Here is a 15818-nt window from a genome sequence, read left to right on the forward strand (position 1 = left end):
TGCGGAAAGACATATGTATCCAAAAAATGTACATAAGCCTAAGGTACTTTGGAAAGATTCTAACAGGACAATGGAAAGGTCCTGACCCAGTGATTGTCTGGAGTCGGGGGTCTGTTTGTGTTTTTCCACAGGGAGAACAGCAGCCGATTTGGATTCCAGAGAGATTAACTAAAACAATTTCTACAGATCGAAAAGAAGATGATTTGACTCAAATCCATAATAGCTGATATCCAGAACTCCAGCTTGGCCATTCTTATATCTGTGACAGTGATTAACCAGGATGCTTTTTTCAATAGCTATTTTATTATTGCATTTTTCCACATCATAAGGTTCTATTTTTATTTTTTGAGCTCATACAAACCTAGGTTAATGTTTTTCTGATCAGTTTTATTTTTTGACTGTGGAGTTTTTAAACATTGCAATGGAGATTTCACCTAGGTAAAGCTACAAGGCCTTTACTATTTTCTTATGTGTTGTACTTTTGTGTACACTCTTGTGTTTTGTGTTGTATGTCTGTATGTGCGTATGTCCATATTTCTTATATGAGGAGCGCTCATGAAAAAATGGATCCGAATTATTATTATTTTTTATTCACGTGATTTAAATGGTTTAATTTAAATTATGTAAACAGCTGTTAAGGATTGTTTTTAAAGGTGGTTAACAGATCTGTTTGTTTACTAATTTAAATTAGGTAAACAGCTGTTAAGGATTGTTTTTAAAGTAGGTTAACAGATCTGTTTGTTTACTTTCACCTTTCCTTTTCATTATATTTAATAATTCTTTTCAGGATAATGTCTCTTTAGCATCATTGCCAGAATTCCTATCTCCATCCCAGTGCCGGTGAAGAACTCAACAAGTAATGCTCAATCAAAGAGTCAACTTACTTTGGGAGGAAACGGATTTTGGGAGGAAATGGACATATTGATAGATTCCTCTGCTTTGAACTGCTTGCAGAACTTGCCTGGACTATGTAACTATCGTTTGGTGCAGCGAATTGTGGTAATGCTGACATATCTTTGCTGATGGTGTCACCAGTGATGCAATTTTTCCCAAGGAGCCGTCAATTGGCTTGGTGTCGTGGCATTTCTGTATCCTCCTCCCTTCTGCTAGTGATGGTCTAAAATTTGGGGGCCAATGGCTTATGCTGGACCGGTAGTCAGTGACGGGTATGATTCAATTGCAGTGGTATCAACCTAAGACAGGAGGCTGACGCCTAAAGGTCAGTTTTCCGATGACGGGTAAGAACCATATGTTGAATTGGACAACCTACCAGGCACGGTCCTTAAGCCACATTGCTTGTTGTTTAATTAATCAGAAGGGGGGAGATGCTGGGAGCCATTAGCCAAGTAGGTATGACAATTTCCTTGCCAGCGTACCCCATGTTGCTGACATGTTGCAGTGACATTGAATGTAGGTGACCTTGCTCAAGGACCAAGGAAGATTAGGGTGTTCCCGGTTTTAAGATAATCGTGTTTAGGGCGTTCCCAGTTTAGGTTCCAGGTTTAAGGTTTAAGATTATTCCTGCTGGGAATAGGGCGTATCCTGCTGCCTGAGTTCCCCTTGAGTTCTCACGGGATTCAGACAGTATATTTTGGGAGATAGAAGCCCAGTGGAGGTGGATTTGGGAAGAGAACGTGGATTTCCCCAGAACGTGATTGTAGACGGCTGGTGTGAGTTCGGGAATAAAGAGTTGCTGTTTGAATCTACAAGCTGTGTGGTGGCTCGTGATTGTGTGCCCAGCCAGACTGTGGCATTTGTGCCCAGCCAGACTGCGGCACAAAGGATCAGGATTTAAGTTAGGGTTGGTTACCACAAATGGTTTTGTGATTTGCTGACAGAATTAAGTGGGTGATGCTGATAGCTTCTGTATATTATTTTAAATTGAATTTGAGGCCAATGAGTGAACTGGAAGGAGATCTCTGATACTCTTAAGGTCCTTGAGAGTCTCATTCTTTCACAGGGTCTTCTGACATTTCAACAGGTGTTAATTATGCAGTCTGTGATCTTCCCTGTGGGTTTAGAAACTCATTATGGTTTCAGCCACAGAGGTGTGTCAGTGAACAGGTCCTCTAAATGAAGGCCTTCACTAGGGAAAATACCATGTTCTAGGATGCAGACAGAAAAACAATTTAATGAAATTAGTATAGATAAAATGTTAAGAAAGCCACTTAAAAGGCTTTCTGTGATTGTGCTATGACTTTAAGAACTCAATTTGTTCAAGACATCAATGAGTGACTGAATTGGTTTTAAAAATGTTTCAGTTTTATCATCAGGATAGCCGAAGTGGGAGAATAAGATATTAAAGGAGCATCAGTGGATTCTACTAAAGGAAGTAAAAGATTTGGGGGCAGAAAAGCCAAGATTGCAATGGGCAGTTTCTTCTAAAAGGAAGGGAAAATGACCTATTAAAGCGCTACTTACAGATCAAACAAGATAAAAAGATAAGCTCACCCTTGTCTCTCATTAGGATGGTGCCATTTCAGAAAAGATATAAGGGTCATTACCAAGTCTGTGATGGGAGTTCACCGAAATGATAAGAGAAGTGAAGCTTCAGGGAGCAAATGGCAGTACTTCTGAGAGGGGTGCCCAACAGCGAATCCCCCTTACAGCCCTGGGTAAAACTATAAAAAGAAGTGACTGGGATCTCTTTAAAGACCAGGCAGTGCAAACAAGTGACTATAGGACATCTGGACTGATTCCTGAGAAGTCTCTGACAGGAGCACTGAACTCTTGATGCCATGGTGGGAAAGTTTGAGGGTGATTCACTTATGACAAGAAGGTGGATACATTTCCTATACTCAAGACAGGATTTAACTTTAGTTGAGCAGTATCAGATGGACATTTTTAGACCAGAAAACCCATTGTCATCAGACTGTTCTGTGCATTGTAGAATGTTTTATAGCATTCTAGTTGTGCCCATTAGAAGCCAGTAGCAATTCCCCAACTTGTGACAACAAAAAAGCTAAGAGAAGTTAGCCAGTCCCCAAAAAACAAATGCCGACTGTTTTCTCTGATATAAGGGGGGTGACTCTGAAAGGTTAAGAATGTAAAAGTTAAGTTTTGTTTTCTTAGTTGAGTCTAAGTTCTGTTTTCCTGAAACCTGTTTTCCTGAAACCTGAAATTTATGTAGATGTCAAAACAACTCCTGGAAAAACTACTAAATGTATGTTGAGAAATCTCTCCTGACCATCTGGTTGCTCTGTAAAAACAACCCCTCCCAGAAACCATGCAGTTCAGCACGTACACCCCTCAGGACTTAAACCAATCAGTTCAAATGTATACCCTTTTCTTGTACTGACCAATCCCCCTTACCCAACTTGTTCCCGCCAGTAAATGTGCTAATCATGGTTTAGAGTTGTTATTTGATTTTCCTGCGGCGTGTGATGATTTGCTAAGGGATGCTATGATGTATGTGAAGTCCCTGCCCTCCCCTAAAGAATGTATATAAGCTCTGCTTAAGCTGTTCTCAGGGCTCTTTGCTCCTCTCAAGTGAGCTCTGAGCCCCAGCATGCTGGACCCCCAATAAACCCTCTGCTGTTGCATGAGACAGTCTCTTGGTGGTCTCTTCCTCTGAAGCTCGCTCGACCTTAACAACTCAAAGTGGGGTAGAGAAGGGGAGCATGGGTGGAAAATTACCTCTAGATAGGGAATAGGGGTGGGAGGGAAAGAGAGAGAGAACGGGAATAGCTAGGATGATGGAAGGAGACAGTCATCATTATACAAAATACATGTATGAAGATGTGAATTTGGTGTCAACATACCTTATATACAAACAGAGATATGAAAAATGGTGGTATAAAGGTGTATTAAGAATTGTATGCAAAAAAAAAATAAGAGAGCTCATATATAATGGCATAATTTGGTGTGAACATACTCTATATGCAGAGTTACAAAAAAATTGTGATGTGAATGGATAATTATTAATGTAATGCACTCCACTATTGTCATGTAAGAAATAAATTAAAAAAAAAAGAGAAAAAAAGCCTACAGACTTGCCACATGTCCCTTGGGTATAAGGAGGGCAAAATTACCCCCCAGTTGAGAATGGCTACTCTGAGGGAATTTTCCTGAAATAATTATGGAATCCTGACTTTGGAATAACAGCATAAATAAGAGGAGCTACCAAATATGAGGTCCAGTTGTGACTTAAATGTTGTTCCAAATGGAGAAGGCTTCCCAGGTGGCTTTTTGATCAAGGAGATAGAATTGCAAGAATTGCATGAGAACTGTTTTAACAGTGGATGTATTTGGCAGACCTAGAACTCATTAGTTTTATATCACTCACGATCTGTTACCCTACAAGACAAAAGTCAAGAGGAATATGCTAGAAAAACAAATGTTTAGGCTAATAAACAAAGAAAACATTTTTTAAAAATAGTAAAATAGAACAAAGTGTGACAATTCTAGAGAAAGTTTAAAAAGAGGCCGGGTTAAAAAGATTTAAACCTAAATCTAAAATTTAAACTTAGGGAGTTCTCAAAGAGGCCAAGAATAACATACATAAATAGAATACTAGGGGCATATCTTCACTAGTGTGTGGAAAAAACATTGAGGAGACTGAAAAAAAATTTTTTTCTGCTGTTTTGAAAGATTTTTCAAAGGCTAGGAAAAATTTTAAACTCTGTGGAAAGGAAGAGCATTGGGGAAAGTAAAAGGGTACCCAGGGCTACAGCAGCACTATCATCCAGTGCTTCAGTTAACAATCCACAAAAGCTGGTCTCCAGAACATGAGGGGACAGGGAGCAGAACTTCTCCAGGAGGCAAATCCATAGTGCAATTCCACAGCCAGAAACAGCAGTGGGAGGAAATTAAACTCCCTTCCAACTCAATGTGAAGATTAGGCCCCTGGGGAGGATTCATGTTCAAGTCAGCATGCTGGAAACACAACTACAAAGGGAAATAAATAGGTTTTGAAAAACCTGGGTGTACATGAGGCACATCTCACATAAAACTCGGTGACAGACAGGAGCAGTATTTTAATTTTTTGGAGATTGGGATGGCAATGAAACCTCAAGTATTGCTTCCTTGGTGAAGAGAAGTGGTCTTTATTCATCGACTAATTGGAAGACTTCTTAGAAATGATTTGAAGTTCAAGGGTTGAGCTTTCAGACAATTGGCATAGACAGAGCATTATCCCAGCAAACCCCAAACCTGATTTTACTCAGTTGGGTGCAAATGGTCTTTTCTGCTGGGCTTGGCAACAGTCAAATGGATTCAGATTTTATCAAGATATATGTCCTTGTTGCATACAAGATTTTGCCTGGGATAACTGTTTTTGGTAAAAAAAAAAAAAAAAGAAAAAGAAATAGATTGTTTTGAAATTTTAGGGGATGGGCTCATGTTAAAATGACCTTGCATGACTTTTCAGATTTAGAATTTTTTAAAAAGTGGAGTAACAAAGAAACATTTGATATTGCATTTAACTTCAGAGGGTCTTAAAGAATGCCAATTAAAGAAGGGCCCATGACTCTGCTGTTGAACAACCCCTGTCCTCACCAGCTTTCTGTATTAGACACCTCTGCCTGAGGACTGTGAGGCTTGATTTTTGGACTTCACTTTCTTTGTGACTTTAGTAATAGGAGGATTTTATAGTGCTCAGATTTTACTTTTGCAGATATTTTTAAAAGCAGCGATTTAGACTTACTGCCTAACTCCTGGTGAGTTATTTTTAGTCTCAGAGTTGTTGTTGTTGTTTTTTTTTTTTGCTTTGATTTCATCTACTTGAGAGTAGTTCACATTTCTCTTTTATTATAGTTCTTTTCTGCTTCTTCCATTATTTCCAACTCAATGGGAGCTAGTTTAGATTATTTTGCCTCATCTCCCTTCCTTAAGTTCCTGAGTCATTTTAAATGTGGTGTAATTTCTCTTTGCCTGATTATCTGTGTCAGTTCCCTTAAACATGTATAGTTGAAATTCCTGGGGTCTCTAAAATAATGTCAAATCAATTTCTGTTCCTCTAGAACTTATAGCAAACTACCTTAAAACAGTAATTCTTCTTCTCAGGCCTGCATGGTGGGTGGAATTGAGGGAATTGAGCTTCAACCAACTCCACAGGATGCTTAGCTTCCCTCACTGCAGGATCAGGAACCCACTCAAAGCCATTAGCAAGCCACTGCCCTCAGGTCCTGAGCATCCACCAGCTTCAGTCAGAAGGACTCTTTCCTGCGGCTCCTGTAAGCCTCCCCCAGGGTCTCTGGCTCTTTCCTCTCAGAGACACTGTAAACTCTGAGGTCCAGCATTTTTCGTTTTGTCAGCAGATTACACAGCAGAGATTCAGTTCCAGCTTTACAAGTCGTTTATTTTCTTGGTTCATTCCAAGGAAGATTTAGGAGAAAGAAATGTCAGGAATATATTTTCATATAGGGATCTTTCCAGAAATCCTTCCCCAACCTTAGTCATTCCCTGGAGGACCAGAACTTGGAGCTCTTTCGGCATTTCTACTTAATGATGCTGGCCTTTCCTACACCTTTATGATGGAAAATTTATGTTTCTAAAGATAAGTATTTTAAAATTGGGTTCAAGGGTATGAAGAGTATGTTTCCCTTTGGGAAAAGAAAATCCAATTTTCTTTTAAGCAGCTTGATATGTGTTTGTGTATGTTCATGTAAAGTTATGGATCTATCTTTTTGTAAAATATCAAGTAACAATGGATAAAATTCAGCTTTCATATATTTTCCAATGTCCAACTAGTCAATAAATGTATGTCAAATGCCTTGTAATTCCAAGATATTGTTCAAGGTTCTGGGGACACAGTCATGAGCAAGGTAGACTAAAATGTTATAGCTTACAGTCTAGAGAAATGTGGTATTTATTAAAACAGTAGGCCACTTAAATAAGACACACTTACTGACCTCACAAGGAATTTCAGCAGGGAGCACTACTGCCAGTGGTATGGTGCTTCTTGAAGTTTCTGATGAATCTTCTTCATCCTTTCTCTGACTTATTTCCCCAGAATGCATGACTCCTATGTCCGCTGGAACGTTGACCTCAAGGTAGTCTTCAGAATCTAAAGAAATTTTTGCAAAATTAGATTATATTATTTCATCCATTATTATAAAGACTAATTGCTGATCATTAAATTTCATGCATACATGGGAAAGCAGAACTGAGTTTAAGACAGTTGAAATAATTAAGCATATATCAATAATTAAATAATGTTCTCAATTTAACTAATATTGCAACATTTATGACCAGAGTAGATCTACTATATAATAATATGCTCATCTACTAGTTGCGTTTTAAAAAGACTTCAATTACTATTTATATTTTTTCTTAATAGTAAAGCAATAAATCCAAAAAGCATTAGATAATTTCTTTTTTCATGATTGTGATAAAAATCATTTTAAATTAAAAAATTTAAATCAGAACAATTATTAAACTTTAATTATATTTCTAATTTAATAAGCAAAACTATACTTCAATAAAATATTAGTTTAATATTGAAATACTAGTGTTCATCAAAATGTTAATCTGTTCTATGAAAATAAGTGTTCTATATACAAAAATTGTTTTTTTAATGTATATTTCCAAGGATACTGAATACACTAAAAGTGAATTTAGTTCTCAAAAAAGGGTAGAGTAGTTATTGTTTTAACATTTAATAATTTTACTTTTAGTGTCAATCATTAAAACATTGTTCTCTGTTGAAAAAATATGTAGCAAGTAATGAGACAAATTTTTAAAATTTGTTTAAAATTTTTCTTTGGGGCATAGAACTAACTTGTCTAAAATCAAGACACTCAAAATGCAACTCTCTTCATTGCAACAACATGTGTAAACTCTTAGGCCCATCCAAAATTATCCCTCAAATTCCCAAACAAGAAAACTGTAAAATGAAAAGCAGGGATCAGTTTCTGACCCATAAAACTTGAATCTAATGTATGAAATATGATATGTCAAGAGCTTTATAATGTTTTGAACAACCAATAAAAAAAAAAAATAAAAAATAAAACTGGCCTGAGGCATAAGAATGCTTTGGTTTTCCACAAGCCCACTTTGAACTCACAGGTAGGCCCTGGTGAGTTCCTATCGAACATCAATATCTTCTCAGTACCTGACAAAGACATGTGATGGATAGAGAGTCAAGATCACTCTGCAAAAACAGGATTACCCAGATCACACAAAGGCCAGACAGACATCTGGCTGCTGCATCTTTACCAATGGAACTTTAGCTTCTTTTCATTTCTGCTGCTTTCTAGATAGGGTGAGCCTCTCTGCCCAGTTTGCCTGGGATTTTTCTGGTATAGGTGATAAAAATACCATGTCCAGGAATCCTCTCTGTCCAAGAAAACTGGAACAGTTGACCCTCCTTGTAAATAGAGTCATTATTATATCAAATCATAAAATTACCCCACTTCTTGAGAGCAAGAAAACTATAGTGAAGCCCTCTTTTCTTTTTTCTTTTTTTTTTGACTTGCGCTCAAGCCCAATTCAATGTTTATTAGTTTGCAAGGTAACTAATGGGTGTGCTGTTTCAGAAAGGGTACAAAAAAGGAGCTGTATTAGAGTTGACAAATGATGCTTATACAGTCAGCTAATTTTTAAAAAAAGTATGAAAATTTGTGGTTAAACTTCAAAGGTCCCAAAAGATGGAGTCCACACCCATTTTTGAGAAGGAAGTCTGTGAAATGACAGGATATCATCAGGAGTGTCTCAGGCCGAGGGAAAATACTTCTTAGAAGAAAATAACCAGAGGCAGGAGTGTGGCCAGTAGTAGGAATAGCAAAGTTTCACCTCCAAATTACCTGAGGGCTAATAACAAAAGAGCACAAATGTCAGGAAGCCTGCTGGGGCAGGCTGAATTTTGAGCTGTCCAAAGCCAGTGGCTTTTCTCAAAGGTACACAAATCTGTCCATTTCTGAGTTTTGGGACAAGTTTTTTTTTTTTTTTTTAATTGGTTGCTCAAGACAATACAATGATCTTGACATATCATACATTTGATTCAAATGGGGTGTGAATTCTTATTTTTCCATGTGTACAGATTGCAGGATCACATTGGTTATACAGCCACATTTATACATACAGCAATACTAGTGTCTGTTGTATTCTGCTGCCCTTCCTATCACCCCCTCCCTCCCCCCCCATCACCTCTCTCTTCCCAATCTACTGTGACACATTTCTCTCTCTCTTTTTTTCCTTCCCCCTCACACCATCATATATGTAATTTTGTATAACAATGAGGGTCTCCTTCTATCTTCCGTGCCTTCTTTTCTTGACAACCTCCCTCAAATCACATAACACCAGCCTAAATCCTATAATCTTTTGTAATACTCTTTCACTGAGACATCCTGTGGTTCCCCATAGAGTGTCTTTTCTTCGTTGCAACAAACAAAACTCCAAACAGTTCGAGTTCAAGTATGTTCCTGGTGGTCCTTGACTAAAGAGCATTGGCAATATAAAGGAAGAAGAGTCAAAGTCAATAAAGTCAGACAGAGCTAGACAAAAGTCTAACTTATTGTATCTAAATGAATAAAACACGCCAGTTCTCTACAGGTAAGTTATCAAGAAAAGCAAAGCATCATAAAAGACAATTGTTTGATATATCTGTCTCCTCGCTTCATCTAAGAAGGAAAGTCATTAGTTGTTGTTTTGCATTATTTTATTTCTGTTTTGTGATTGTTGCAGAATTAAGGCACCAAAGCACCTGCAATTCCCAGATTTTCCCCAGTACAAGTGTTGTTTTAAAAGAAATGAAAATCAGCCTTTAGTGCTTTAACAGTTTAAAATGTTTTAAGAATTCTCATTCTCTCTCTCTTCTGCATATATTCTCACACACCCAAATCATAACGGTGGACAGTTATATAAAACTAGCTTAATGATTTTGTGAATTGATAAAAGAACTAGGAAATTGATTTAATATTCCTTAAAGCAAAAAGAGGTAAGTCATTCAATGTGGCAGTATCTAAGATTTTGTGCAAGACCTCTGCAATATAAGGTTAAGAAGAGTAATTTTATTTACCCTGGGGACATAATTATGGATGTATAAAAATATTTGTCTCCATGAATGTTCACAGAAGCACTGTTTATAATGCAGAAAATTGGAAGCAATCTAAGCAATAAGAGAACAGATAAAAATATTCTATGTGATAAAAGATGTTACTAGTAAAAATTCCATCAGAGAATATTTACCATCTAAGAGCAAGTTTATAACTCAAAAAAGGTCAAGTTAAAATATTGTCAATTTAATAGGTTTCTGCTTTAATAAAATACGTGTATACAGAAATATGTGGTACAAATTCAAGACATAATCTTGAATAAATAAGAATAGACTAGCCATATATATACCCAAAATATCTAGTTATTTCTAGCCTGTGGGGTATAAGTAACTTTATTATATACATGTATATAAAATATTAATAGTATAGTACACGTAAGATCTATGCTGATTTTTTTCATAATAAAAATGTATTTATTTTAGAAGGTAAACTATAAATATTTCAAGTAGAGAAAGAATTTATTGAGTCTGCAAACTAAATACTTATATCTATTCCTTATATAACATGTGAATGACATAAGAGTAAAAGTTACTTTAAAAATAATAAATATATTAGTACATTGAAAATTGATAAATGGTATTATTATATAAGAACAAATTTAAAAGAGTCCCTGAAAGAGCAAAGTAAATCTGGAACTAGATGAGCAGGTACCAGAGCAGAAATAATAGCTTAAAACAGAACTGTAAAATGCAATTTCAAATATAATATTAAGTTTTTAAAACTAATTTCCAAAATTAAAGGATACCAAACTCAAAATTCAAGAGGAGAAATGGTTCTTAAGACAAAGTTCAAGGTAATAAGTTAAAATCTCATTTACAACAACCAGAATAATTGGAAATTTCCTAACTGTTCCTGCTACTGAGCAAGAAGCAATTTGCTTTTGCCCTAAGAATAAAACTCTAGACTCTAAACACTAGAAGCTAGGACTAGGACTGGCTAAAGCAGCAGAATTGAGACTGATGTATTTCTCAACATTGTCAAAGTCAGCAGAGAAAGGAAAAATGATACAATGTGACTTCAGCACTTTTTGATGGGTTAGATTCCTAAGCACTGGCTCTGGAGTGTGAGGATATCTTGAGCAGGACACTCACAGGAGGAGCCACATGAAAACTGACACAATTAACTGATGGTGATTTTCTATTAAAAATATAAACTGTCATCCAAGACAGTCACTCTTTTTAACAACAATCTGTCACATGAAAGAGACATATGAAAATCAACAAAGAGAAAAAACATTGAAAAAAAATTGTTTAGTCAAACAACTCAGAAAAAAATGTACTGGCTATTGTGTTAGTCAGCTTTCCGTTACTGTGACACAATATTCTGAGATATACAAGGAAGACAGATTCATTTTGGATCAGGGTTTCAGAGGTTTCAGTCCACAACCACTTAGCTCTGTGAGCCTGTGGTGACTCAGAACATCATGGCAGGGGGGCTGATCAACTTATAGCAACCAGAAAACAAAAAGACAGGGAAAGGGGTGGGGTCCCTATATCCCCTTTGAAGGCACAGCCCAATGACCTTCCACTACACTCCACCTCATCAAGGTTCCACTACCTCCCAGCTGTGCCATGGGCTGGTGACCAAGCCTTTAAAACAGGAGCCTTTGAAGGATATTCCAGATCCAAACTATAACAGCTAAGAAGGAACATGTTACAGTGATAAAGTAGGAGGAGAATAATAAGAAGGAAGAAAGCAGGAAAGGGTGTGTGTTTGGGGCATGGGTGAGTGGAGGCACTAAATTGGAATCTACCTGCATGGATTCACTACCTAACCCCTAACCGCATGGTACTCAGTGTACCGTGAACAGTGAAATGTGGGAGACTGGTCTCAGTTCTGAGCCAGCTGATTCATCCACCTTCTTCCAGTCTCATTACAAACATTTCTTTTTGTGTCATGACCCAAAAAATGGGTAGGAAACACTACTTTGCAGATAGTATATGAAATAAATCATATTATCACAAATAATCCTTATGTTAAGGTGATCTAAGCAACACTAAATAATGATATCAGAAACAAAGGTGAATCTTCTCTTTTCAACTGAATATTAGGGGTGGGAAAGCTACCTGAATTTTTCTCATTTTCTTAATAAATATAATTGCATTGTAAACTTATTAAAAATGCAAAACATTAGAAAACAGGCACAAGAAAATAAAATTCCCCTTATGGATTAAAACACACAGTATGTCTTTAATTTTTAAAGCTACCCCTATTGCCTTTCAAAACACAGATTTTTTAATGCTACCTATTTTTTCTAAAGTGTCATTTTTAGTGTGGATTTTTAATATTTTATGCTTAATTCTTTGCCAACTAATTAAACCCATGTGGAAGTAAAGAAAGATTTTCTGAAAATTGACAAAAACTCAGGAATTTTGGGAAAAAAGTGGATTCTCTTATTTTTATCATATGTAGGCTTATTTTGTTATTTGATTTTAAAAAATAAGTCATTCTTTAATGTACAATGACTAAAATTCTAACAGTTGTCAACAGCAAATAAAATGTTCCATTTTCTTCACAAATTAATATGAGTGTGTTTTGGGGAGGGTTGGGGCCTGGGGAAAGAATCACTTAAGAAAAAAAAAATATGCCTACTGCTAAGAAAACAAAAAACAGAAGAACACTTGTCTTGACTTTGAGAAAAGTACCCAGCACTAAGCTTCAGTTTCCTTAGTTATGTGGTCTAATAAATAGTATCTTCCTTGTTGGATTATTTTGATTACAAGTGGTCCCCAAATTATTGTTCAACTTATGCTCTTTCAATTTTATGGTACGCATTCATTGTAAACTGTCATTTTCGATTTTGATGTCTTCCTGGGCTAGCAACATACCATAAAATACTTTGGAAATTCTGGATAGTGGCAGCGAATCGCAGCTCCCATTCAGACACAGGGTCACATGACTGATATTCTTATGTATACTGTGTAACAAGTATATTTGGTTATAAAACAGGTTCTGTGTTAAACTCAAGTGTGAACTAATGTATGTGTTCTGAGCATGTTTAAGGTGAACCAGGCTAAGTTATGATGATGAGTAGGTTAGACATATTAAATGCATTTTCAATTTACATTTTTCACTCATACATTTGTCAAATTGTAATGCCCTTGAAAGTCAAGGAGCATTTGTTATATCAATTAATACATCTATTGTGCAGGGTGCAAGATAGGGATGAAGTTTCATTCTTCTATATATGGATCTCCAGTTTTCCTAGCACCAATTGTTGAAAAGGATATCTTTTCTTCAATGTGTTTTTGGCACCTTTATCTATTACCAGATAAAAATAGTTATGTGGACGTGTGCCTCTGTCTTCTATTATATTCCATTGCTCTTCAGGTCTGTTCTGGTGGCAGTACCATGCTGTTTTTATTATCGTAGCTCTGTAGTATAATTTCAGGCCTGGATTGTGATGCCTCCATCACCACTCTTTTTTTGCTCAGGATTGCTTTGGCTATTCTGGTATCTTATTTTTCCAAATGACGTTTTGAATTGCTTTTTCTAGTTCTGTGAAGAATGTCGTTGGCATATTGATGAGGATTGCATCAAATCTGTATAATGCTTTTGGTAGTATGGCCATTTTATCTATATTAAATCTGCCTATCCAAGTTCACGGGAGATCTTTCCATCTTCTAAGGTCTTCTTCAATTTCTTTCTTCAGTGTTCTATAGTTTTCATTGCGTAAGTCCTTCACCTCCTTTGTTAGATTAATTCCCAAGTACTTTGTTGTTGTTGTTGAGGTTAAGGTCAATGGGATAGTTTTCCTAATTTCTTTTTTATAATATTCATGACTGGAAGAGCAAAAAGGAATTCATTGATATATGTCAATCTTATATCTTTCTACTCACTACATTTGTTTACCAAATGTTTACCAGCTCTAGAAGTCTTCTGGGGGAAGTTTTCTGGGTCTTTTAAATATAGAATCATGTCATCAGCAAACAGAGGTAAATTGAGCTCTTCTTTTCTTATTTATATCCCTTCAATTTCCTTTTCATGCCTGTTGCTCTGGCTAGAGTTTCGAGGACTAAATTGAATAGGAGTAGTGGGAGTGGGCATCTTGTCTTGTTCCTGTTTTTAGAAGAAATGCTTTACTATTTCTCCACTCAGTATGATGTTGGCCTTGGGATTTTCATATAGTCGTGACAATGTTGAGGTCAGTCCCTTTTATCACTAGTTTTTGTGCTGTTTTAAACATATGTGGTTTGTCAAGTACTTTTTCTACATCTTTGATATAATTATGTGATTCTTGTTCTTAACTCTATTGGATCAAAAACCAAAAACTCTGCAACTGCTAGAAGAAAATGTAGGCTCAACCCGCCAACATGTTGACACAGGAACCATCTTCCTTAATGAGACTCCTAAAGCACAAGAAATAAAACTGAAAATGGATAAGTGGGATGGCATCAAATTAAAAAGCTTCTGCACAGTCAACAATTAAGAGCATGAAAAGAGAGCCTACAGAATGGGAGAAGATCTTTGCCACCTGCTCCTCAAATAAGACATCAATATCCAGAATCTAAAAATACTCAATAATTGGGCAAAAGAACTATATAGAGACTCCTCGAAAGGAAAAATTCAAATGGCCAACAATATATGAAAATAAAATGTTCAACATCTCTAGTAATTAAGGAAATTAAAATCAAAACTACATTGAGATTTTTTTTGTCTCACTCCAGAATGCCAATTATCAAGAATATAAATAATAATAAGTGTTGGTGAGGATGTGGGGAAAAGGTACACTCATACCTTGCTGGTGGAACTGCAAATTAATGCAACACTCTGGAAAGCAGAATGGAGATTTCTCAAAAAATTGGGACTGGAATCACCATATCCAAAAGAACTAAAATCAGCGTACTGCAGTGATGCAGCCACATCAATGTTTATAGCAGTACAATTCATAATAGCCAAGCTATGGGAACAATCTAGGTGCCTTTAAGCTGATGAATGGGTAAAGAGAATATGGTATATATATACATAATGGAATATTACTCAGTCAAAAATAAGAATAACAATATGTCATTTGCCGGTAAATGGATTTAATTGGAGACTGTCATACTAAAAGAAATAAGCCAGACCCAAACAGCAAAGGTTGAAGGTTTTCTCTGATATACCTAAGGTAGTCCAAAATGAGAAAAGAGAGAGAGAGAGAGAGAGAGAGAGAGAGAGAGAGAGAGAGAGAGAGAGGAATAAAAGCAGGAAAACAGGAGGTGGGATTCTATCAAAATAGGAGAAAGATCATTGCAGTAGATGAACAGGAATAAAGGGAAGGGAGGAGACTGGGATAAGGCAAGACAGTGAAATGAATCTGACCTAACTTTCCTATATACATATATGAATATACCACAGGGACTTTCACCATCGTGTATATCAACAAGACACTAATTTAAAAAGACTATAAGTAAACAGCAGAAAGACTATAGAGGGAAGGGAACAGGGGGAAGAAGGAGGGGAGGGAAAGAGAAAATACTGGGGACTGAAGTAGAACAAATTATAGTCCATGCCTTTATATTTATGTCAAAATGAATCCTAATGTTACATATAAGTAAAAAGAACCCACAAAAAGAAAAAAAAACACTAATAATACTAATAATGTGCTGTTTAGAGGATATTCAACATCAATTTCACTCTTTTATATCTGATATCAAAATTATTAAAACAATGGGTTTTATTTCAAAATATTCTAAAAAAGTCTTTTTCATTTTGTATCTCTATAAAATTCTATAAAAACAATTCTCCTGATTGTTCCTGAACAGTACTGATCTTAGCATGCTTTTCTGATGCTTTAAGGTCATATCAAAGGCCACAACACACTCCCCATCCCTCAGGTAAGCA

The 15818-nt window shown here is 36.2% G+C and overlaps 1 protein-coding gene across 2 annotated transcripts in view; it reads right to left on the minus strand.

The window, feature by feature from the left end:
• The window catches only part of Bank1 (B cell scaffold protein with ankyrin repeats 1), a 305105-nt gene that overhangs the window by 231512 nt on the left and 57775 nt on the right, over positions 1 to 15818 (minus strand). For both annotated transcript variants that reach the window (XM_046458972.2, XM_046458971.2), the window contains exon 3: positions 6852 to 7006. In XM_046458972.2, coding sequence (XP_046314928.1) covers positions 6852 to 7006 — 155 coding nt within the window. The remainder of the gene's footprint in view (positions 1 to 6851; positions 7007 to 15818) is intronic.

The sequence above is a fragment of the Marmota monax genome, unplaced genomic scaffold (assembly GCF_021218885.2).
Source record: "Marmota monax isolate L192 unplaced genomic scaffold, Marmota_monax_Labrador192_F-V1.1 WCK01_AAM20220418_F8-fsc00002, whole genome shotgun sequence".
Classification (NCBI taxonomy): domain Eukaryota; kingdom Metazoa; phylum Chordata; class Mammalia; order Rodentia; family Sciuridae; genus Marmota; species Marmota monax.